The 26,948-nt window shown below is 37.1% G+C and overlaps 1 protein-coding gene across 4 annotated transcripts in view; it reads right to left on the reverse strand.

The window, feature by feature from the left end:
• Positions 1-300: 300 nt before the first annotated feature.
• The window catches only part of TLL1 (tolloid like 1), a 128,566-nt gene continuing 101,918 nt past the window's right edge, over positions 301-26,948 (reverse strand). For all 4 annotated transcript variants that reach the window (XM_048303358.1, XM_048303360.1, XM_048303359.1 and 1 more), the window contains 7 exons: positions 25,217-25,377; positions 22,120-22,300; positions 15,534-15,659; positions 14,042-14,169; positions 9,155-9,368; positions 3,978-4,228; positions 301-2,315 (listed from right to left, as the gene is read on the reverse strand). In XM_048303358.1, the coding sequence (XP_048159315.1) occupies positions 2,181-2,315; positions 3,978-4,228; positions 9,155-9,368; positions 14,042-14,169; positions 15,534-15,659; positions 22,120-22,300; positions 25,217-25,377 (1,196 nt within the window). In that variant the 3' untranslated portion in view covers positions 301-2,180. The remainder of the gene's footprint in view (positions 2,316-3,977; positions 4,229-9,154; positions 9,369-14,041; positions 14,170-15,533; positions 15,660-22,119; positions 22,301-25,216; positions 25,378-26,948) is intronic.

Below are 26,948 nucleotides of genomic sequence, written 5' to 3' on the forward strand. Positions count from 1 at the left end.
CCTTTCAGAAATTCAAGCATTGGAATTCCACCCAGCTGATAAATTATGTAACAACATTACGAATACACATTTTTTTAACTTCAGCAATATCTCTGGCTGAATTCTGTAGTAAAATATCTTGGAGAAAATGTTTGTAGTTCATTTCTTGATCAAACAACCTGAAAAATGAGCCAAAAAGACAGTGTAGCAGCATTATAAAAATACAGAAATTATTAAGTTTTTGAAATTCACACGCATCAGTCTAAAAAGAAAAATATATATGAGCAGTAACAGGGCTGCTAAAACAACCAAAGACACCTATACAGACATTCGGTTTTTATTTTTATAAAAAAAGTCAGATTTATTAGTGCCAATGTATGTCCATAGAAGGAAACAAAAACTAAGCTAATCTGAGTAGCAACTTACATCAAAGGATATCAAAATAATATTTCTTGTAAGTGAAACATAATACTTCATTTAAACTTGATTCTTGCAAACTAGAAGTCCTTGTTATCTGTCTATGAAGCCTTTAAAGAAAAGTTGCTACAGTCAAACAGGGTCCTGATAGAACTTGGCACATAAAGAAACAATTCCATATTCACCCACACAATACCTCTCACTCTCCTGGAGCACTCATTCATACAATACTTACATAATGCATATACATTATGACTAAAGCCATGTACGGCCTAAAGCACATAGAGTATCTCAGTTCTAAATGTAACATAACTCTACATCAAAAGCAGGTCACTGTATTTACAGCAGAAGATCTCTCTCTGCAGATCGGGCTTTTGCTTGAAGATCCTTTTGTTAGTGTATGCTAAGATGCTTGAATTGTCAAATTATTTATCAAATTAGAAGTGTACCTACAGGAAGATCTGTCTGATTGTGTGTGAGGATTCTAAGGCAATAATAGTAGTTGTTCCACAGGAATAGCGCTGCCATTGCAACCCACTTTCCATCCGAGCAATGAAGCCTTCCTTCTCCAGATGCAGCCAGGTATAGTGAGACATTCATGATCTGCAAACTGTTGGCTCAAAAGTCTAAAACTTCTCGGTTTGTTTGGTTTTTTTAATGTTCATGGAATAGCACCATAGGAATTCACACTTGATATCATAAAAATCCTGGGTCTGTTGTTTTGTTTTGCTTTTTTCACCATCATGGATATTCTTACTCTTACAAAAAAAACCCTAACAAAAACCTCTTTGGGAAACTTCTCTTTTGGACACTACTGCAGCTTAATTTCTGAATAACTAAATCAGGCAAACAGCTCATTCACAAAAAGGTCCAAAGAAATAAAGCTTAGCAGTGGTTTCAAATGTACTGCTGAAAACAAATTCAGTAGGAGGATTTTCAGATGATCCTTGACCATTTCTCTCTCTCATGGATACTGATTTTGATTCAGGACAGGTTTTCATCTCAGTCTCTTTCTATATTCAGTGCAAAATAAGAGCACATCATCAGAGATAGCTTACTTAACCAGTAAACCAAACATTTTCAGATGCTTACACCATTCAAATTCAGTCAACTAGTGATGACTGATGTAACAGTTCAGACTTCTCAGTCATTAGTAAAACAAAATACTCTATAGATCAGTTATGTTTCAGAAGTAAGATTTTCCAGTTTCAAAACACTGATAACCTGATATGACAGATGAATTTGTAAAAAGTACAGAACAATGCAGGAAGGACTTCCCATTCCATATCTTCTTTCAAGTCCTTGTACACGACGTATGCAGGATTCAAAGTCAAAGCAACTGGGTAGAAGGACAGTATTTTGAGTGTGTGACCTAAAAGAGCTTCTTTTCCTCCTAGACACCATACAATTGTCAGTAGGAAGAATGGTCTACGGGGTCACTTCCCCTGAATGAAACTGATTGAATCCACACGCAGCTCTAGCAAATACTGGACCATGAACAAAAGCTTTTATATTCTCCCTGCATGCAAAGTCCTTTCACAAGCTCTGCAGAGACAGTCAAGTATGGAGCCTGCACATCATCATCTTGACTATTCCACTAGGGTAGGTGATTTTCTTCTTTTATTTTATTTCAGTCTCTAGTCTTACAAGTCAGCATTTCCACTGAACTTATAATAAACATTTGTGCTAATAACTTCAGTTTTAAAAAAAAAAATGACACGCCTTCCTTCCTTTTCACTGTGCATTCTTTCTCACTCTCCTTTTCTGGCATAGAGGTTCTTGTGTTATTTTTTGGTGTGCATGCTATCTGGATATTTTATACTTCTGTATCGTATATGAAATCCTTTCTTGTTGATTGTATCATCAGTGTGAAAGTGAAGTAAAAGAGATTCCCCTGCTGAATAAATTTCTTCTGGTGGCTAAAATAAATCAATAAAGAGAAAAAAATTATTTGCCTACTCTGTGTATTCCTTCACTATTTTTTTTCCTTACAAATATTTTTCTTTTTCTGCTATGCCTCATCATGTACTTCCACTGTGTCTCATATGATGTCATCTGACATCATCAGACAGAATAGTTCTATCTCATTCAGCTCTCAATTACAGGCGAAGAATTTTTGAGGCAGACTGAGGAAATAACCTAAACTCCTAGTTTCTCTCTAGTTCAGCTGGAGTAAGACAGTGACTGGGCAGGACCACGTACAATATTCTAAATTTAGATAAACAGAGGTCAATACCTATTTTCCATCTCATTCTTCATAGCCCTCACAATGTCCTGTTTTATTACTGAAGCACATCGATCAGAAATATCAGCTGAACTACCAAATCCTCTTTCTAAAGTTGAGAAGTTGTTAATATATACTAACAGTGTCTTTTTCCCACTCCAGCTTGGATCATTTTGGTTTTTATTTTCAATAGCTTTTCTATTTAATTGTATCTTTCCTATGTGGCATCTGAAGCCATTCATTTACATCTTACCAGAACCAAACCGCCACTGCCAGTACTCAATCATTCCACCCCGAGCCCCAAAAAGAAGAAAATAATTCAGCCCATTTTCTTGTTCGCTGCACTTCTATTTGTAAAATAAAACAGTAACTTGCAAAGAAAAATACTGTTTTGTGTAAATTAGTAGATTTTAGGCTCAGTTGTAGCATTTCCCTTTCAATACATCCCCAACAGTTCAAATGGAAGCACCTTTTGTGCATCATTAATTAGTGTTCAAAAATTCACTAAAAGGATTTAAGGCAGTTTACAGGTGACTTGTCTGAATGACTAAGATGTTTGATCCAGCACAGTGGCTCAAAAAAGTGACACATAATTACTTAAGAGCTTCTGTCATCTCATGTAGAGTCTTTGAAGCCTTTTATCTAGGCAAAGAGTATATGTATGAAAGTGTGCTTGCCCTGGCGCACATATAAAGAATTGATGAGGACTTGTGGGATCATTGCACTGGTTTTCACAAGGCAGGCAGCCAGCAGACCAGCGCAAGTCTAAAATGAGAAATAGGATACAGCATTTTCAGTGTGTCATCTGGCCAATTTCCTCCATGTCTCACAGTTAAAATGTGTCAGAATGCATATAGGATTTCATGGTTTTCTTAAGGCCCATATTAATCACTCAGGTTAGGACCCATTTTTTCCTAAAATCAGACTTAAGAAGTCAATGAGCACACTATAAATACCTCCCAGCTGTCCCTCTTACTGTAAAATGTGGCTTCTTTCCAACTCAAAGAATTTTAATGTAATAATTTTCAACACTGCTGCACTTCCCTCTACATAAGGGAAAAAGCTGCTAACTTTTTCGTGTGCTGATAAACACGCCACTACCAGCTACTTAAAGATTAACATAACATTACAATACTTTGGTCAAAAAATAGGTAAGAATATTTATTGATTAAAGTATTTCAAGGGAGTTATTGTACTACAAGCCTGCAAATTTATACATTAAAATCTGAAGTAGATAATCTAGTATCTTCACTACAAGGTGTAGTAACTAAACCTCATGATCCTTACCTTCCTCTGCCCTGCCTTTCTTATTCTTTTTGCAGAAACCAAAAAAAAAGTTTTATACCTATTTACTTACCCCAGATCCACAAAATCGACCGAGTCTCACAGCTGTCTTATCATGACCATCAAAAAGCTCCACGTAATCATAGCCACAGTCTGCCTCCTCCTCAACCTCGAAAGTCTGGAACATTAACTCGACGCGAGAGCCGCGCTCGGCCACCAGGAGCCAGTCGCAGTCTGCCTGAACCGGGTAGTTGTTATCACCAAACTGAGCATGCGAGTACAGGTCCTTGGGCTTGAGTTCAGCTTTCAACCGACCACCACACTCTAAATGGAGGGGAAAAAAAGATGGTGAAGCTTATTCAGTGCAAATTTGTGTTTTCTTTTCATAGACGCCCAGTCTTATTCAGGCTGAGCACATTTACCCAAGGAGGGTAGTCAAAAAAGCTGAAAGCGAAGTACTACCCTGTAGGAACATAAATCCATCATTCTGAGTATTTGTTATATAAATTCTGTTTTATAACTAGAGAGACTTGAACATAGTTCATAATTTTCAAGTGAAAGACAAAGACAGGGAACACCAAAGCTGTAAGGAATGTGGCTTAAGCAGTATGACAGTCTTTGGGCAGGCACTTGAAAAGGTTCCTGTGGCCAGCAAGACAGTTGCTGTAAAGGTACCCACATTTCAGTGGTGACATTTCCACATGAGTTAATGACACCATTTGCAAGTGATAGGGGAGGATCAGGTCCAGCACACACACAGTCAGTGGCTGAGTGCAAAACTCTTTTGTTTCACAGTAGTGTCATCTTTAACCATAACATGGCACCTGGAGATCCAGCTCAATACTAAATACCACTGCCAAGCTTGCTACCTTGTTTGCTGTGTAGTCCATGAACAGGCCTTTCTCTGCAAAAGAGTGTGATTGGGAGAAAGCTGCTGCCACCAGAGAAGTCTTGTAGCTGAAAGCCTGCTCATGAGGCAAGCCTTTAGCTGGAGATCCCTGCCTTTTTTCAAAATCATTATTTTAGCATAAATCTCTATTTGTACACAGTTGCAAAATAGATGTGGGGCTTTAGAGCTTGTTTATAACTGCTCAAAGTGTTCAGAATTGAAATATGAATTAGCTTTAGTGTATAGGTGAATAAGCTGTCCAACAAATAAATAAAAGTCCTGTTAGAATCCAAGCAAGAATAGATGGAAATTGTACTTAAGGGGAAAAATGCATTGTTTGTCATGTTTCTAAAAGGTGGGTGGAGGCTTTTTTACTTTACAGGTACAAAGATTTCAATGCAAACACAATAATTTAGCTTTGGTTTCTCATCAAGAACAAATCATCTCTTAAAGCACCCATAAAAACATCAAGTGCAAACGAGCCTGAACAAAATACTGAGACACACAAGTTTAGATGTAATTTTTATAAATAAATGAACAGATAATTTAATCTGCATTTAAAAATATGTAGATAATACTGATTGATCATTTTAGAGTAACCTGAAATAAACAGCGAGATTCAAGTCTTTCCAAGCTTTGGTGAAGAGACACTTTGACTTCAGTGTCACAGACTCCACCCACACTAAACAAGACCAATTGCACTATTACATTGTGAGGAGTCACATTTCACCTAAGAGTTAATAATGGTAATGACCAAATCTTTACTTTTGAAAAAGGGTGGGTTTTTTCTTAATAGGGAAATGAAGGAATAAAACCAGGAAATACAAACTATGTAAGTAATCCATTATGCATGATCTGTTCAATCTGAAATTTCAAACTTTTTTTGCTTTTAAAGAACAAATAGGAGCACATGATAAAACATTGGCAAATAAGATAGTTCAAGCAGTTATTTCTCATTGCTATTCTAATATACTGGTTTTTCTCCCTATTCTGAATTTCATTTATTTCCTTTTCTTTTGTTGAGAGAAGAGGGGATTGTTTTAGGTTTATTTTTTGTTTGACTGGACTCTTGCCAATATTAGGAACATCTCCCTGCCTCAGATACCAAACAGCTGCAAAGGAGAAAATGTTTAATGAACTGTCTACATTCTTTCCCTCTGCTTGCTACAGAGGACAGGAGCTTAAAGGAAAGTTGTAGCCATTCAACCACAGAAAATGGCAATTCCCGTTCCCCTGCCCTTCTCTCGCAGATTATAGCCTCATATTTTAGTATAGAAATTACAAGCCAAATTTTCAGTTTCTTAAGAATCAAGTTGTAGTTTCAGAAGCCTACATCCAGCCTGCACAATGAGGCACTGCATAAGACGTGGGACAGTGTCATGCAGCACTGCTTGCAAAGCCTTGGTACCAGAGGTAACCCGGCTGCACCACCCATCGTGGTTTCCATCGTGCAGGCATGGCTGCTCTGCAGCAGGCAAGATGGATGATTCTAACTGTAAGGAAATATGTCCAACTTGTAAAATGATGGTCATCTGGCAGCTTCAGATGAAAGACTTTTTCTAGATCAGCTACGGCACAAAAGCCCCCTCATGTTTCATGACCTTTCTAGGGACTTTCAGGCTTCTTACAAACATATGAGCAAATTGAGCACCAGTTTCTTGACTGTTTAACAAGCCAGACAGATGGGAAAAGCTTAAACTCACACCATCTGAACTAATGAAACAAGATTATAAATTGATTTAGCACTCCCATACTGAATTATTACAGTTATTTTGGAAGCAACACAGGCCTCTAAACTGAGTGACATTTGAGATATCCAAATTTGTTTGAGACATCCTCCCACCACTGACAGATAGGAATAGGACCTACAGTAGATCTGCAATCTCCTAGAGCAGTGGCTGGAGGCCAGGCATCATAAATGAAGCTGTCCAGAAGATAACTAGATGCCTGAGTTAGGGCAAACAGATCACTCCCTGAGCAATGATGTTTAATGCTCTGTCAGGAGCATTTTTATTAATTCCTCTTGGATGGGTTATGCCTTTTCTGAACAGGGAAAATATGACAGAATCTCCTTCTAAAACTGTGTTTCACTTTCAAAACAGCATTTTATAAGTTTTGCTCCACCCAAGGAAGCCTTTCTATCCAATTTTTTTTTTTTAAACTTCACTGTATCTGCTGCTACATTTTTATTCTGTTTTCTGAAATATTAAATGGAAATTTGGAAATTGGGTAGCACTTCAAGCCAAAAAGTGTCATAGAAGGGAAATCAACGTCATCGACAGCATCTACTGGAATAATAAGAGGCCATTAAATCATGAAGAGGCCAGGAATGCAGCAGCAGAGACAGCTCTGGGTGCAGAATCCAGCTACTCTTTCACTGCTGTTGTGTTACACCAGATTTTTTACTGAGTGAGTTCTGCCAACATGTTAGAAGTGAAGGAAGCAGCTTCCTCAGCACTCCCTGTCTGCCTGCACAGCTATGCAGGGTCGAACACAGCCCTGTCTACTTCCATTGCATACCATCAAGTATTTTTTTCTAGAAAAGATAACCAAAGGGAATACAATCCTCTGCCCATACGCTTGTTAGGTATCTGCTCATTCACATGTGTACCGACAGCACAGAGGTAAAATTCTCACAGAACTCTCACAGTGCATCTGTATTTGGCTCAAGACTGAAGGAATAGACTGCAAGACCCAAGTTGTTCCTCATTCAAACACTACCTCCAGGTACATGCCAGTGATGAGAGCTCATCTCAGGGGGCAGTCTGTGCAACAGCAGCTGACAGGAATAAATGTCCTCTCTTAAGGAGGTAAACTTTGTAGTTTTTTATAATATTCTTAAAAACTGGGTAGAATTTATTTCTCTCAGTTTCTCAGGAAAGCACATGCTTGTGCATGTCGAGAATGTTTTTATATTTTAGGCACAAAAAGCTCAGCAGATATGAGGGAAAATCTGGCAAGTCATAACAAAACTTGCAATCTTTAGAAGTTAGGGAGTATACCTCTGAACTTCATTCACACACTGATTGTTCCAATTCTGCAAACTGAAAGTGAGGATAATAAATGAGATAGAAGTTTTACAACACCTGTTCTAGCAAGAGTTCTGACCTTTAACTATATACCCTGAGGTAATTGAAAGTGGGTAATTATTACTTCTATCTAATTTTGTATCTAAGGGCAAGTGTTACTGCAGTAGGGAAGGCAAAACATTGGAGGCTTGTAAAAGATGATTTTCCACAAGAAAAACAAACTGAATTACAGGAAGCTAAACTTTTCATTTTCAAGGCCAGATCACAAAGAGTTCATATATTGTTGTCTACTCTCTTTCTCTGAAAGGGGAATTAAATTACTAAAGATTTTGAATTATTCATAACAAAGCAGAAGGAAAAAAGAGAAAATGCCAGCATTGATATATGTGAGGATGTTTTAGCTGTGCACTACACATCAACTTGATGGATACTTTGGGTAATATCAAATTACATTAACAGTGATTCATAATCTTGATTATTCTATTAATAGCTATTACCTGTCATTAAATCTTATCTCCTAGCAGAGATATTTATTAAATATTTTCTGCATTATTTATTGCCTGTATAAATAAGAATGAACTCTGTAAAGACAGACATTAGGATTGAAGATTAAAACAAAGGCCAAAAAAACCCGAAATCCCCTTGTCGTACAGCAGGCACCGGATGTTCAGAGGTTCAGCACTAGGGGCCACTGTAAGCCAAGCAATATCGGGGGAAAAAATCTCCACGCTGAAAATGTCCCAAAAACTCTATTAATCAATTACAAACCATTGTTTCCAACTTCAGTGACTTCTGCCAAACAAGAAAATTGAATGATAAATATGAAGGACATTATACTTTAACAGTCCTAAGAAAGTCTTCAATTTTTTTTTTCTTATTCTTCTTTGGCTTATCTTGCCTTTTAAGCACTACAGGAAAGTAATGTGTGTTTACACAAAACCCAGATTTTTGTTTAATTTAGAACAGGAAAGTAATGGACGTGCATCACATGTCCCAGTTAAGTGTTATCATTACATATACAGTGAAAAGATACTGAATCTTTTGTGATCTCAGGTCATGAATCCTAAGGAATCTCATTTCTTATCTGACTTTGTTTCAACATCTTTTAATTTCTTACACATGAGAGAGAGACAGGGAGAGAGAAATATCTAAAATATTAGAGAATACTTTCTGCAGTCTCAGACTTTTCCTACTGTGCTTAAGGTTTCATTAAATACAGCTGTTACATTGTCTTATCTGTGAACTCATCCCTTTCCTACAAAAAAGTCTGAATATCTACCACCAAAGAGCAATGGGTGAGTTATTAGTAAAAATCACGTCCTGATTTCTGACCTGTAGAGTGCGTTGCTTGGAAGCCTTTTCTTTGAACTGATGCATCGGAAATAAAGCGGAGAAACATTTTGTTTCCAGTAGCAATAAGAGGATCTGGTATTTTATTGCCACATAAGCGCCCCAGGATTGGCGATTTTTCACTTTCACCATCAAACACTTCCAAGTGGTCATAAGCACATTCTTGATGTTGTTCTATTTCAAATTCATTGAATGTCTAGGGGAAAAAAAGTAAAATGACCCATTGTGGGACTGTATTTACATGGTACATACATATATATGTTAACACATTTTAGAATATAAGGATGCAGTTAAAATGACAGATTTAACATTACTGCCTCCAGAAGCCCATAGATTTGAATAACATATTGATCCTGAGAAAGAGGAATAAAAGTTAAGACAGTGAACTTTGAGAGTGCATCATCCTTCATGCAGAAAGGCACTAGAATCTTTATAATCAACTACTATCTATCAGACAATAATAAATCTAGAATACTGCTGCCTTTCTGCTGAATCTGCACTGTTTTTAGGATTATTCCAAATTTCACAGAGCATTCAAAACAGCAAAAAGTCAGAAATTATTGTTTCCTCACATAGTTGAGGATTGATTGAAACATCTGCAAAACATAATGGCTCCCCCCCCACCCCCTCCCTTTTTTAAAACCTACATCACATTGCGACTGAAGCCTCTGAAAATGACTTTTCCACATGAAGGTTTATGCATGAAAGTTTTATTTTCTAATCTATTATCTAGCGATCTGGTTTTTTGTTATTACAACTTAAAGATGTTTCAGGCTGCACACTTCATGCTAAGTTCAGATTTTTGCTAGTGAAAGCATTGTCAAACATTAAAAAATTGTGTTAATTGTTGATTAGAAAAAACTTCAGGCGTTTCCAAAAAGTGTGTGCCATACCTGACAGAAACTGTTAACACACATACAACTTATACCTGCATTTCATATATGGAAGAGTGTCTTCCAAGACTAGAATGTTATAAACAAACTTATTTCAAGGGGACATCAGAGTTTTCAAACAAGGCTTTTTGACCAGGGCTAAATTTCAACAACAATGCTGAAGCTTAATATCTGGTAATTTCCCCTCATGTAAACACTGAGAAGGCAATATACATCTTTGTGAATTTTCAGAGTAACCTACAATTTAAGGTGAAATTCAAAATGTATTTTGTTCAACAAAATAGCATAAAAACACCAAGTACAAATGCTTTCATGAGTAGTCCTATAGATGACTGTTTATTAAAAAAACCAATAAAACCTCAAACAAAAACCCAAAAACCAAACAGAAAAGGATTAAGAAACAATAATTAAAAGGAATAAAACCGAACTCTCAAATGCCGAGCAAATATCACAATTAAGCATTCTCTCTGGTACACCAAACCAAATCTGACCAACTAAATCACTCGTGGAACCCTGAGAGTGCGAAATGCGATGGAAATTTATATTAACAGCTGACCTAAAGGATATATAAAGAGCTAACACAAAGGTTTTTTTCCCAGAGAACTTCAATATTCAGAATAACACTTGTTTTTTGTGAAGAGCTGCATGGTGCAGTGCATGCAGGTCCATTTCACTGTAAAAATGTGGGGTTTACATTAAGGGACTGAAACTGCAGAGGCAGTGAAAATGGCTGTACAGCAGTCACTCCTGCTGCTCTTAAACTGCGGTCAGCCATCCTACTTTTATGATGCCAAGTATGTGTTGTCATTTATACCCAAATAAAACCTGATGGATGAAGAAAACTCCAGAAAGCTGAGAGACTAATTCTCAGTTAGCCTGAGTTAGTTAAACGCAGTTAAACACAGTACCAAGTCAAGCCAACTTGGAATCAATGGGAGCAATAGACATGACCCAAGAACAGCCTGCAGAAATTAATTTTCTTTTATAGGAAAATTGTATCTGTTTTGTTTACATCTCATGAGCATGAAAAACCCCTAACAACACCAACACTCTCAAGGAATCATATCTCACTATGAACTGTAAGACACACCTATTATTTTTAATATTTGACTTCTCCCTGGGATTCCTAAGCCTTCAGGAGCACAGACATGTTATACTGTGTCCTTCAAACATGACCATAAAAAATGGTTGTGGTTTTAGCAAATGATTCTAGCAATTCCAGAGAGAATCCAAGGAACTTGCTTTTTAAAGAAAAATCAGATCTTAATATGCATAGTCTTTTAAAAGCTCAAAATGCCTGATATTTTAAAACACCCAAAAATAGTCTCTGTGTTTTAAAAACCAGTTGGCTCCTTGCAAATTTGAAAGAGGAGAACTGACATAAACTTTCCCTAAACAGAAATGAATAGTTGATGCCAACAGAGTTCACAAATGATTTAATAAAGTTGGTAGTATAATTAAATCACGCCCTGTCTTCCTGGGACAAATACTTTTGAATTCCTACCCCACCATGACTATTTTAACCCCGTGTGATTTGTCTCCTTAGAGGGAATGGTGTTCAGAAATGTTACATATAGCTTCTGACCATCCAGCCCTTTCTATCTACACCACTCAACCGAGTAGATAGGTTGGTGGCACTTATGGAGAGCTGCCTGGATGGGACACTTAAGCCTGTCTCTTATAAACATCCGGCTGATTAGCTCATGAAAATCAGTCTCTCTACGACGTACATTTTCAAAGCCATCTTTATCTACATGTTTCATTTAAAAGTTCTGAAGTGCATACCCATTTTTTCATAGGCAGAGTGACAGCAATCACAACAAAAGATTAGTTTCTATACATACACCCCTCTCAAAAAAACAAGCACAGCCTCACAATTCATGTGGTTTGTTACCATGAAGTAACCGATTCTCTTTTTGTTCAATTTGAACAAGTAAGCTATGAAAAATAGACTTAAATACAGCGTGAAAGTCCAAGGAAAAATACTGATCCATTGTGGAATTATGGTATTGATATTATTGATATGGGACCTTGCCGTAGTACACAGCTTGAAGATATTATACACATATAATTTAGGAATTGACCCTACTGGCTTGCACAGAAGAGCAGATCTCCCAACTCTAAATCATGGAGGCATTTTTGAAAATTCTATCTAGTAAAATTCTGTCTAGTTTTCCGATTCCATTGGCAAAAACCAATTTAAAAAAACCTTTTCTTTGTAAAGTAAACCACAAAATATTTCACTGAAGAAATCTGAATATTGGAATTTTGCCTGCTGTGGGTATAGGTATTGGAAAAGCTTTTACAGTAACGTGCCCATGTCCATGCCTGGCTGGCTTTGGTTTATTCAGTCAGTATGAAGAATACTTGCTCAGAAGCAGCAGTAGAAAGGCTGCCTGAATTAGAAACCTGTTTTCCACCCTTGGAATGGACAGAACATGCACACTGCTCATTCTCCACCACTCCCACCCCCTCCAGTACAGTTTAACCCTTTTAGTTTTGGTGAACAGGGATCCATACACAGTCCCACATCAGCACCAGTAACAGGAGTGGTTTAATTCCAGGCAGCAGCCAAGCCCTACACAGCTGCTTGCTCACTCCCCCACCAGTAGGACTGGGGAGAGAACTGGAAGTGTAAACAATAGAAAACTTGTGGGCTGAGATATGGACAGTTTAATAGGGAGAGCAAAAGCCACACACATAAAGTAAAGAAAAACAAGGAAAGAATTCACTGCTTCCCATGGGCAGGCAGGTGTTCATCCATCACAAGGGCTCCATCATGTGTAAGGTTTACTTGGGAAGACAAACACCATCCCCTTCCTCTTTCTTCCCCCGATTTGATATCCTGAGCATGATGCCATATAGCCTGGAATATCCCTGTGGTCAGTTTGGGCCACCTGTCCTGTCCGTGTCTCCCCCCAATCTCCCATGAACCCCACCTTCCTTGCCAGCAGAAAAGGCCTTGGCTCTGTGTAAGCCCTGCTTAGCAATAACAAAAACATCTCTATGTTATCAACACTGTTCAGCCCAAGTCCAAAACACAGCCCCATACCAGCCACTGTGAATAAAATTAACTCTACCCCAGCCAAAACCAGCACAAGGGGTTAGGGTTTGGCTAAGGTCAGTAGTTATGAGATACAATATCCCTTTCAACCCTGCACCAGTATTGGCTATTGCTTCTACCTCTCTGAAGCAGAGACATCTCTCTCCTTAACTTTATTTGCTCCAAAACAGTTGAAAAATCAATTTATGACATTTAAAAATATGTAAGGCCAGCTTTCGTTGTGGCTGTCCTGCAAGTACACTGCTGAAGGAGCACTGAGGCTGAGCTAAAAGAAGAACCCCCTGGGCAGAACCATGCCTTCAGCTTCATACAGAGGCTACAGAATCTCGGTAAACCTGCAAAGCTATCAAAACTCTTCTACGCCTGTCTTTGGACACCAGCACTGTCCTCAGCCAGCTGGACACAAAATTCACAAATCTACTCCAGCCTGCTCTTCTACTTATGTTAAAATTTGGAGCCACTTTTAAATGAGAAATCCAGATTCTCAGGGGTTTTGTATCTCTTTTTCATCCTTAAAAAGAACAGAACAGAAAAAGGTGTGTACAGAGGACTGTTCATAACTCAAAACTTTGCTTATTCTATATATTGAAATTTGTGAAAATGGCCTCTGCCATATTTGACAAAACTTAGCACAAGTTTTATGAGTTGCAACAATAATATAGTAAAGTCTGACAGGAGGAAAGTATGCCTTTGCAGACTATTTCCCATCACTATAAATTTAAATCACAGCTCTATCATATTGAGTAGTCCCTGTTGGCCAGAAATTGACAGGAGTCAGCAAATTTTTAAAATTTACTTCTGGGATGCAAACTGACAGTAAAGTTTAGTAACAGTTTCATATCATTGAGCAGTCATTTGAGAAGCTGATTTGGTGGAAGAAAAGCTGAAAAGGAAGGGTAGGCAGAGACTCACCAGTTTGACCCTCTGCCCAGGGGTAGCACTGATTTCCCACGTGCACTCCTTTCTGCTGGGATACTTGTCCGGCCAGTTGGGACTCGTGATGATGCCATTGGGACTGTGGATCTTCTGTTCACACTCAGCTGTGCCAACAGTGATAGCATCAGTTAGTCTGGGGGTCTGCATTCAGAGGTAGTCAAAAAAGTACTATTTTTTGTCAGGGCAGCCACTAAATGGAAGAGATCTTTAGGAAGATATGTAAGTATGCTCTACAGAGTGCAGTTATTTTCTTCCCCTCAGGCACGTGCTTTAGAGCATTAACCCAGCATGTTTCTTTATGGATTGTTGTGATACATACACTGTTGTTTACAATGGATGGCTTTTTTTTTCGAGTACTATAGTACTATACAGGAATAAACATAAGATAAATGCTGAAAACTAATAAAATATCTTCCTATTCCCCTATCTTACATACAAGTGTGTAAATCCATATAAAAAGTCTCACTACTCCAACCTCAAAAGAAATGTCTCAATTTTTTTCTCTTCTTGCTAATTTTCACTGCAGCTAGAGAGCAATCAATTTGGTTTCTAAACCACAGTTTCTAGATATACATATAGACAATTTGAGAACAGCAAAGACTTAATTGTAAGTATGTACAAAGAACAGCTTAGTCACTGACTTCGTAACTACACCACTAGTACCCAGAACTAAAAGGAGGCATTTTTTTATTTAGTTTTTTTAACTGTCTCAAATTGCTTTCTAAATATCAGGGAATTATTTCAAAAGAAAAGCTTTTAGAGTAAGCAAGTAGCATTCCAAAACCAGTGAAAATGCAAATGATTCACAAGGGCATGTCTTTAGTCTCAAATTAAATCCATGGTAGAAAACAACATTGAGAAATTACAGCAGCTCACGTGATATTGCACACTCGAGGTTCATTTGCAGACAATTTAAATTCTACTTAAGCCCCAGAACCTATTGTCTTCTTGAAGGTAGCCACACCTTGAGAGAGCCAAGAGGAAGAAAGATACATAGGGCTTTGACTGGAACTTATATTGTCGGAATATGTCACCTAAAATAAACCCAGAAAGGGTAGAGATGGTTTCAACATGACTGTGAGGAAACTAACTGCTACTGATAGCAGCAAATCACAACTTTACCAGGCTTCTCTCCAGAAACTCTAGACCTGTGTTTAATACAACCTTAGATAGATACTTTATCAGAGTTTTTAATATTCTACACTTCACAGAACTATTGAAAGTAGCACTCTGTGCCAGTGATCCCAAGTTTTCCAAACTGCATTCCTGCGGACCTCGAACTCAGCCCACACAAATGCTGGGGATGGAGGTGAAGGGAAAGGGGAGGGATGTTGTAATGCTTAAGCCCAGATGTCTAAAACCCCATTACCAAGAACTTTCTTTCCTTTCTTTTGTTTGAAAGGAGAACTGCAGAAAGCTTTCTGCAAGCCAGTTGTGTAACCAACCACTCAAATGCCTTCCTACTCACCTTCCTTGCAGTCATGTTTATTTTCGTGTAGCACAAATCCATTCCGGCACTGGCAGACGTAGCTTCCTACCGTGTTGATGCACTCGTGCTGGCAGCCACCGTTGTCCTTGGAACACTCATCCTTGTCTACAAAATACACAACAAGCTCAGGTGAGCACACAGGTCCCAGCAGACCTTGCTACCAAGACAAGCATGGAGCCTGAGTCCAGAGCAGGATAAGCTACAGAAAAGTCACTCTTCCCAGTAAGGCAGCTCTGTGGTGCCTTAGTTCTAGCCACTCTTTGCTCAGCCTGCAGCCTTGCACTATGGCACAAAGAGTCTGTCTTGTCTTTATGGGAGATGAAGGTTAGTTCCTAAGGGAGAGGAACACTAGTAAAACAAGCTAGAACAAAGGAGGTAAGAGATTTACCAGCTTTTACTCTTTCAATTGGTCTAGCTAGTAAAAGTTTCACAAATATCCAGTTTTGTTTTAGTAAAGTGGTAGTGTAGATTATGGACAACACAAATTATTCCAGCTTTATGCTAATTCCACAATTTAATGGTGATACCTTGAAAGGAACATATAGATCAAACAAGACTTCAACTTCTACACATTAAACATGTAAGAAGAGAAAGATTTCACATAAGCTTTTCTAATATGTTGGGCTTTTTTCCCCAACAGAGTGACAGTATGCTTTACTTTTGAATGAATCTGGACATCACAGAACATCACAAAAAAACCCATTTCATTGAAAGAAAAAAAAAAAAGAAATTGGCATTAGTTAGTTCAAGATCTACAATATAGCATGCAGTTCTGTTTATTAACATATAATCCTTCAAAAGAGCTTTTAGTGTGTTAGAAATAAAGCAGAGAGTAGTGGAGGAAATATGACCTGCATTAAACAGCTACAAATTCATTGCATGGACAAAAGCCAAACTAGATTAACAGGCTGTCATTGTAGCAAGAGGCCTCAGCTGCCACGCTTCTATGTCATTCAGCTGTTCTTGTTTTAGGTGAGGCTGGTCCCTTTAAAAGAGGCAGACTGCTCCTGACATGTATACACATCCTTGCATATATGTAGAACTATATATGTATACACACATATATACACATTGTTAGATATAAAGATATATGCATATATATATATAAACAAACACATATTAAACCTCCCCTGTATTTTACTAAATTCAACATGCTATTTCAACATGCAAAAGAGAGGAGGGAAAAGAGCGAAGGAATTTTGGTCATCCCAGAGGTCTGGTTGTTGCAGGGCTGGAATGCAGAGCATTTACCCCCTTCAGTCTCATATACTTTGGAAAGCAGCAGTTAACATTATCTCCAAACAACGCAACGTGATATTTCAGACTTTAGCAGGTACAGCAAGAATTTCTATAGATCACAAGCCACTGTGGATAATTTTAAGTCTCTTTTCATTGTCTTACTCATGCATTTTTCCCTGCCCTTACTCATATTCAGTAACACAACAAAGGAAGTTTGCATTGTAATTGCATACGCATCATCTTCCTCTGCCAAAATGTATGCAGCACTCCCAAAATGCATTCTGCACTTGACCTGTTTACTTGCAGATCTTTCCATACAAATCAGCTTCTACTTATAATACGAGATGATAATGTACATTTATAGGCAAATTCTGCAAGTCAAACCCAAGCATCCACTGCATTTTGTACCGTAAATCTCAAATCTGTTTGTACTGAAAGTTTCTGGAAACTTTCTGCAAATGTGAACAGATTTGAAAGTTAAGAAATAGTTGAAAACATAGATACCTCTCGAAATCCTACAGCCAAAGACTTATACTACTTGTCATTTTGATGATGAAGGGAAGCATAAAAGCTCCACAGTACACTATTTATGCACCTTGCAAACTGAGGTAGTAAATCTATGTAATTTCAAACCAAAGTTATAATTTTGCAAGAGCAAGCACTATCATAAATTAATTCCACATTGCAAGTGAGGAACAGTAACAAGCAATTCAGAAATTAGAAATAATATGAACAAAACTCTTCAATATTTCCCTCTTAAGCATTAGTTTGTAATTTTTCACCAAAATAACAAAATAAAAGGAAGGCAAGCTCAAAATGCATTCAAGTTAAGCTTTCAAGTGCAGAGTAGGTGGACAAATTCTAAATAAAAGCCCTGTCCATTTTCATCATCCACCAAAGTCTGTGAAAACACTGAAAAGTATTTTAACATTAAATATGCTTATATTCTGTAAAATAATCTCTTAAGAGACCAGTACATAAGCAAATAGGCCCATGTTGGATGTCCTCAGAAATAAAATAATGGGCAGAAGGTAGAAAGGAGAAATTTTGGAACACATTTGAACTACAATAATGACTTGTACATAGTTAATCAAGGATGCAACTGTTGAACAAGCCTTCCTCACACTTCATAATTGAGAACAGACTTTCTGTCAAATTGATTGCCCAGTTTAAAAATTTGTGAAAAAAAAACAATTAGTCTGTATTAGTTTCTAGAACAAATGTTTTGCCATGTAAAAACAAAGCCATTTGTTATGCTGACAGATGGAAATGAGTCCCCCCAGTTTTGAATGGATACTTTCTTTCTTTTCTCATTTCAGTACTCAGAAGAAGGAAAGATCCATTCTCAACAAAATATTAGATGGAATCAATCTGAGGACAAATGGTCGTACCTCTGAGACCCTCAGAGGCCACCAGTCTGTGAATAATACGTACTCGGCCTGAAGGGACCTGTATCAAGTCCTTGCAAGATTCAAAAACAAAAATTTTCTCTTTGCAGGCAGCTTTCTTGTCTGTGGAAAAAAATGTACCAGGATGGCACCAGAGGTGAGTTTGTGTTCAAGGCTAGAAACATTCTAGCTGTCTCTTTTTAACTGCTCAATGATTCACCACCCAAGAAGAGATGCCCCAACAAACCTCATTTCTACATTACATCAAAACCTATGAATATTTTGAATGATTATGCAAAGAATCATGTTTATTTACAACACTGAAGTAAGTCTGAAACTTATGATAAATTGAAGTTTAATGACAAACTATGACAGATCCTTAGGTTATCTTCTCAGAAAGATCACAGAAAAAAGATTAAGGCCTTTTAAAAATATATTATTATTATTGTCATTATCACCTTTTTGGCATTATTTAACACTTCTCTAGTCTTACAGGCCCAGCAGAGTATTGAGTCCTGCAGGGACTTACTCCTAGGTCTTGGCCTTATAACAAAAGCAGGAGACAGAGGAGGACAGAAGAAAGAGGGAGAAGAACAAAATCCTAATTACTGGAAGTTTTTTGTTTAGAAGCCTAATATCTGATTCCAAGAAGTTTTAATTATTTAAAAAAAAAAAATATTTAGTGACCCCCTAGTTTCCTCTCTTTTTCTGAAAAACTTGATTATAAATATGCAATAGAGTCTCTGCAGATCAGCTAGATCCCTGCAGAGGCTCCTAACTGAGCTTTCTTCAGAACTGTCCCATCAAATGTAAGTTTTACATGAATGCTGAAAAAAAAAAAGTTTTTCTCACTTTCCAGTAGCACCTGTCTGTCTGTTAACACTATTTTACAGCCAAAAATATAATTACATGTTGTCTTGTATCAACATAAATACCTTCCTAATGCAGGTCATCTGTTGCCCTATGTCGCTGTTTGCTTTCACAGTTTATCACAGCAGGTTTCAACCACCCAAAAACTGCTTTCTGTCGTCTAAGCTGGAGCTGGGCCATCCTTTCTCAACTCTAGCTGTGGTGCAGAATTCATCACCAAAAGAGTTGCTGAAAACAAGGGAAGTTTTGTGGCTGTGCTTGAGGAACACTTTACGGTTCCTAACCTTCACACTAATTTAACTTATCCACATTTCTCTCTTGCTGAGCATTGCATGTGCCCTTTACTGGTGAATAGAGTGCAAGATGTGTTTTATTCATTACATTTTTTTCCATTATGTCTTTCTAAGTGCTTACACATACTTCTATTGTGGTTTAATTGATAAAATTGCTAAATGTACGCAATCAAGTGTCTAAGTATTTCTACCCAGATATCATTCTAAAAGTATTGTATTCTGAAGATTAATATACATATAAACAGGCAAAAACACAACACCTCATCAGCTGAAAAATTATGTTATCAACTCCCAAAAGTCAAAATACTTGAAGTCTCAAGCCTGTTCTTCATTGACAGATCAATAGCATATTATGCCCATAATAAGGAATAAGGAATTCAGGCATAAGAAAGTATCAGTGTTTTCTGGCAGTCCTAAGATGTCTGATTAGTTATTTGGAGATGACATCTTCTTTTTTGATATTTTAAGTTCATAAATTTTGCCTCAAGCATTACAAAATCTCTGTTTTAATCAGGAAACATTGTCAAACAGGGAAAGACAGATGACACAGAAGAATGGAATCTGCTAGAAATTAGAACAAATGGAAGATAGTTGAGAAAGAATAAAAATAAAATACTCATATTATATTCAAATATTTGAACTTATATTAAATGCTGGCAGAAATGCATTATGAAGCATTCAGTAAATTTATATACTTACAAATTCAAAGACTATTTATATCAAAGTTTGGGGGGTTTTTTGAAAGAGATTAGATATATACTATGTCCAGGACACATCACACATTTCTATTCATTAAAAAACACATTAGTTCAACACTATCCCTGACTAAAGAATTTATTCTGTGATCAATGACATCATTTAAACTTTTTTTTTTCAATTACCTTGAGAGGGAAAGATAAGAACATTTCATTCATCACTGAAATATACAAGGGAAAAATTCTGAAGAATTACAACCTGATGCTTTCTAATCCATGACCTACAGTCTAGACTTTCCCCAAGATACAGCATTAGTGGAACCCACTCATTGGTGGAACCCAGTCATTTTAAAAAGCCACTTAAGCAAAATAAATAAATACATCTGTGAAGATTAACTATTACTTTAAAGAAAACCAAGATTTAACTGTCTATAAATGTATAAATGATCAGGATGTCCAGAAAACATAACTTCTGAGCCACGGAACTTACACAAATTACTACGCTATCATTGCCAGTCTTAAGTGAAATATCTGTAAGATCTTAAAAAGATTTAACAAACTTCATTTGCAGTTTTTAGAACTTGAACATGTCAATATTTAATCCTGTAAAAAGTCAAAGTATGTGACAATTTCTGCTGGCAGGACTAGACCTACATAAAATGACTAGCTGTGTGCTTCTAGGAGAAAGCTCTGTTGTGTGCACATACGTATTTACTACAAATAATGAATAAACCTTGAATGCTTCTTGCCAATGTAAATCATAAATTTAAAATTAAAAAGTTTTCCTATATGTAAAGATGGATCTCTGGAAGACTATGACCAGAAAAAAAAATATACACTTAGAGGAGGCAAAATGTTTGTTAACATCTTGTATGAGATTAAACACCTTTTCTCATCTTTCATAGTTGCTTAATAAAAATATCAAAATAGTCAAAATAAGAAAATATTCAACGTCTAAACTGTTTACCTTGGTAGATATTTTTTCACTTTCCAAACCTCATCACTTATATATTATACAGATTCTTATTAGTCATAATCATTAGTTATTAACAGTAACCAATGAAATACCATTTCATTTCAGTTTTGATAAATATTTTAGCAAGCAAATGCTAATAATGGTAGCATATTTTACTACATGCAAAGTGTAATCAGGATTCTCCAGATTTAGATTTTTAACTGCCATCAAAAAAATCTGGGGCACAATTCAGCTCCCAAATTCTTCTGTTTGATACCTGGTTTAGGGAGGTGGGCAGATGGGACTGGTGTTCTGTGTTGTTTTACCCAAGGTGAGATACCTATCCCTATGTGTGTGTGTAAACATGCAGGAAAAACACAAAGCAAACTTGGCTACAAACACCAAGTGGTCTCCTGGAGAGCCAGATTTCTATGTCCCCCTCTCAGTGGGTATTTGCAGAGGCCACTGTTGAGCAAATATTTCCTCACACCTTAAGCTTCACTCCTGTAACTTTATTCAATAGTCTATGTCCTCATATGATACAAACTTCCACTGCTCTGATCTCCCTCAGTAAAATTACACTCATGAATAAAAAGACACAGCTTTTTTGCAAGATCAAGATCTTAAACCCTGTTCTTCTGCAAAACGTTAAGTGCTAAGTTTGGCACAGAAGTACCCATAATGTTAAACAAATGTTGTACCACAAAGTGGTAATTTCCCAACAAATGGAACATATTAAGAGACTTGAGTAGAAAAAATACTAGTGTACACAGTGTGCAATTCGTATCACATTACAACTGGGATTTGAAAAAAATAGCAACAAAATTTAGGATAAAAGAAATCTAATAAAAATATAGAAATACAATATATTTTCTTTCATCCTCTATCTCACAAAATTTACTTGCTTCTGCTGTTATTTATCTATATATGTTCCATATGTTTGCTACAGACATTACAAGTGAGAACAGTATTTTAAGACAGGACAGTGGTTTATTTATATATATAAAACTAATTCAAAGCTAGCAGGAGAACCATAAGCAAAGAAGCCACTCATTTTGTGGTCACTCCACCTAGCCAGTGGACACCCAGAGGCACTTACAGGTATACAAGGGTACTTTTCTATACCTGAGAAGAAGTGTGCCTTGAAGCCTTTTTTTGAGACGGTGTTGTCAGATCGAAACTCGATTCGCATGTTGTTGTACTGCGAGGTGATAACTTCGGGCACTTCTGTACCGCAGAATTTACCGTGGAGCTTGGAATCAGAAGAAAGGCCACTGCGAATCTCCACATAATCGTACTTGCAAACCTGAGAAGAGAAAGAGAGAAAAAAATTTGGCTCACCAAAATAAAAGCGTGAAGCTGTTTACAAATGGCAGAACTCTGACTGGTATATATATTGCTGCTTAGTAATAAATGAACAATATTCTTCTTCACTTTGTCCTGACTCTGAAAGCATTTGTAAATTCTTGCAAACATGTCTTGATTTTAGGTAAGAATATTTTAAGGTCACTAACACATAGCTATACTATGAATTATGTTCAAACATATTTTTATAGGATGCTGACCGGTGTTTAATATCTAAATTTCAAGATGCTTAGAAGCATTCCCACTTAATTTGAGAAGCAAACATTCCATTGATAGTAAATTAAAATCTAGAAACACTCATCCTAAAAAATTGTACCTATCTGCATGCTATAAACCACATACCTCAAACCTACAAACCTTCCACTACTTGCATCTCAAAGATTTTTTTTAAATATTAATTTTCACCTAGAAACTTGCAAGGTAATTTTTTATCATAATGTATTTAAGATAAGTTAATTTATTTCCAAATATATAACTTTCCACTATTAAAACCATACAACTTTCATCAACAGTAGCATAGTTAAAATTTGGAAGCAGGATGCATACCATTTTCATTAAAAGGTTAAAAATAAAGTAATATAATGTAATAAAAAAGCCTTATGCAAGGCCTACTTCTCATGGTAATATTTTCAATGCATAATCCTTTGGTGAACTTAAAGCCATCCACCCAAAAACTTCTAAGCTTCTTAGGCTCAACTATCAATCATTTAATCAAAAATGTCCCAGTTGTCTGCAATTAATAGCTTAAGAGAAAATATTGGCTGGGAGGATTCAAACAGAGCTTATATTGTCCATTAAATCCAAGTTGTCTTTGAAAAATTGCAATTTCTAGCCAAAAAAGGAGCGTCAGGGGAGCTGGAAGGGAACAATAGAAACGGATGTTTTGGCCTTTGTTGTTCTCTCCCTATGAAAAATTGTCAATTTCCAGTTGGTTTTAATATAATACATTGAAGATGTAGATTAAACTTTAATTGTTACTGGAAGAATTTTCATATGTTGCAGAGTGGGAAAGTGACTTATTCAGCTGAAACTCTTTCTGTACAGTATAAAGAACACAAAGATTCATGAAACTTGAGTTAGTGCCACTTGCTGATCTATATTAATTGAACGACATATTTATAATAATGCATGTGATTTTCAAATATAGCTTACTACATTGATAAATCCCACCAATTTCAGCAATATAAGAGTGGTGAGTTTTTATGGTTCCATAGCTTTAGATCAGAAATGAAATGCAATTTCAGATAAGTTTAGCTTCCTCTATACTATACTGCATTGAAAAAAATTTACAAGTTAAACTGCAAAATGTGAATGTAAAATATTAAATTTTAGTAGTGTAAAAGACATATTAAACTTGGTCCTAAATTAAATTCCTATAACAAATTTTTAAAAAAATAGAGTACTGATAAATATCTAACATTTTATGTCTGCACTCAGACAATATATTAGAATTTTCCAGATATTATGTTTCTTCTGATTTTCCCAGGCATCCATCCTTAGTACTACTATTTAACAATATAAAGCCAAGACTCAGTAGCACATGAGGTGATCAAACTCCAGTTCTGAATGTTGAAAGACATTTAGGATTTTTCTATCTGCTTATGTTACACGCCTCTTATGACCTTAGAAAAGTGATTTAACTTCCTTACACGCCAGGTGTTTTCCTTGCAAATCTTGCTCACATAGCAAGAAAGTGAAAGGAAAAGGTTTTTATGACTTGTTCAAATGGTAAATTTCAGTTCTTTGGAACTTTTAAGCTTTTATTACATCTGTTGCAGTTCTAGCAATAATGACTACAGGACATGAGTGTAACGTTTATATCATTGAAAACTGGAATTTCACGGACTTTAGAACCCACTCCAAAAAATTATGGGGGGAAAAAAAAAACTCACATTGCTGCCTCTGCAAATAATATTGAGGAATTTTGGAGAAGCCATGGCTGGTTTGGTTCTTAGTTATAAATTAAACTCCAGCTTTTATCCCTTCAAATACCTCTGCCCAAAAGGTAGGCCACCTTTATACCAAATAGATTGCTACAAATTTATTTAGTCAGAAATAACATCCCGGGATTTGTGTTCTTAATGCATAATGTGCATATAAACTCAGTGGTTACAGCATGCTATGGCTGGAGTGTAGTGAGGGAATTCAACGATAGGACAGAAGTGCCTACAAAGCAGAACAAATGCTGAAGATGATGTTGAAACCCATATTTTACTGCTTCCCATCCAAAAAGCACTGCAACCCCCACCAATTTTTTTAAAGCTGTAAGGAGCATCCATCAGTACATGGAGGGCTCTGCCCTGTCCCTCCTCCTACCTGGACAGAAGATCCTGCATGCCTCTGGGGGCTGCCCAGCTCAAAAACTGCTGCTATTCTATTGTGCCTTATTTCTGGTACTGCTCATTTCAAAATACTCCCCCAGTGAGATACTTGTGATTTAAATGCTCTCTCACGCCATCACTAACCACAGCTTATATGTATTCTTTGTAGTCAGTTTGTAAAGATGATTTGGTTTCTCCAGATTTTCTTCTCTTGAATTCTTTCCAATATGCTTCAGCCCCATTTGCTCTGTTTTATTTTGTTGATAAAAAAGTCAGCTGAGACTCAGCAGAGAACATTTTTTAAAATTTCTTGTAATACATATACATTTAGATGATATGTAAAAGAGAGGTATTCTTTCCATGTTTGTTTTGAAAGAATCCAGAAACTGTCCCAAAATGAAAACAAGAATATCCATGCTTATTGTCAGCATATGAAAGGTCAGCAAGGGTTTTATAAGACAATACCTACTTTTGAGTGCTTGTGAAACTGTTTAGCATGTAACAGATTGTGCAGCTCTTTGTTCCCGGTTACTTACTTCATTCCCTTCTAACTCAAAAAACTCAAACTTCATTGAAATTCGGTATTGCGTTGGGGCAACCACCTGCCACACACAGTTTTTGTTTGGAGGATACTCTTTTGGCCACCCTGGTGTGGTTATGGTCCCATTTAGCTTTGTCAGGAGTCCTCCGCAAGCAGCTGTAAAATTAAAAGAGAACATAGTTTCTTGACTGACACTGTGCTTTACTCTAAACAGAAGCACACTGAGAAGAATCGGTCCTCTCATTACTTATGTGCTGCAATGCCCAGACAGAATAATCAGAATCTTGCTTTATCATGCTTGGTGCAAACAAAGAGAAAGAGACAGCCCCTATCTTGAACAGCTTGCAGGTTTGTGGGCAGAGATAAGTTTCAGGACTACACAAGGCGTTATCATATTCATTCTTTTCCCCTCCCTCCAGAGACTCTGGTTATTCTCTCACAGCCTTTCCCATACAAGTCCTCTGACCTCACCACCCTCCCCAAGACCTTGACCACCCCTCTTCTTACAGAGGGATACTTAAGATGTGCTTCTCTCCTTGATTATTGATGCAGAATCAGCCCTACCTGTCTCAGCTCATATGGCTGCATATGCCTCCCATAACCTCCTAGATAGGGTCACTTCTTTGGAAGAGCAGACACGTACACTTCAGTCACAATTACTTTTGCTGAAGTATGGATGTTCAATTAAAAGAGAAAATGCCTATTATTTCCAAATATATGCCAAATAATCACCTCTATAAAACAGAAAAATACTGTACTTTGCTCTTGAATGCAGTTCAACTTGCAAAGGATAAACTCATTAATCTTTTCCATCTGTGTAGATTTTTTTTTTTTTAAAAGGAAAGTAATGGGATTTAGAGAAGCTCTCGATCACACTCGGCTACATTGATACCATTGCACTGTGATGGCACTGGAAATCATCCACACATCTCTTTCCAAAGAGCTGAAGGGGGGAGCTCTATTCAGTGGCGCTCCACAACACTGAATGCTTTAAAAACTGGCCATTCCAGTCTAGTTGATGATCTCACACACTTGCATCTACTCCATCTAACACAGCTGGGAGAACTCACCAGTTACTGTATCAAGGCTCATTTTGTCAACTCAGACACACACCAGTGTTCCTCCCAGTCCCTAGTTTTTCACGCAGCACATTTCTTCGTGTACATGTAAAAGTAATCTGACGGGAATGGGTGCACTATGACCCTGGGTCACACCTCAGTGTATCAAAAAAGACCAGACATAGGTTTAGAGACTGCACCCAGATGGCACAAGCTGTCCCCTCAAATGGTCCAATCTCGGTCAGAGCAACTACTGCCAGATTTCAATTTCTACTTTTGAACATTGTTCTATTGATCCTTGAGGCAAGGGCGGGAAATGTGGAAACAGTGAGAAAAGAAAATCTTAATGCTTTCTAATGTACTGCCATTGGTGGAGACTTGGATTAGAAGACCATGAAACAAATTTCTGTGCACTTCAACACTGCAGTGAAGTACAGGACAAAGTTTCTGCCTGAGTGGCTTCTACTCATGTGTGAATTAATACAGCTAGCTCACCCCCCAAATGGCTTTTTTTTGGCCCCAAAAAGCCATAACGAGGATGTAATGTTCACAGTGACTACACAGTAATTTTGATTCAGCAGTCCCAAGTACTATCTACATACAGTGAGTGCCACCTCAGGTGGAACAAACACATACACACTTTTAGGGACAGCTCAGGGTTTTTGCTCT

This window comes from Corvus hawaiiensis, chromosome 5 (assembly GCF_020740725.1).
Source record: "Corvus hawaiiensis isolate bCorHaw1 chromosome 5, bCorHaw1.pri.cur, whole genome shotgun sequence".
Lineage (NCBI taxonomy): Eukaryota > Metazoa > Chordata > Aves > Passeriformes > Corvidae > Corvus > Corvus hawaiiensis.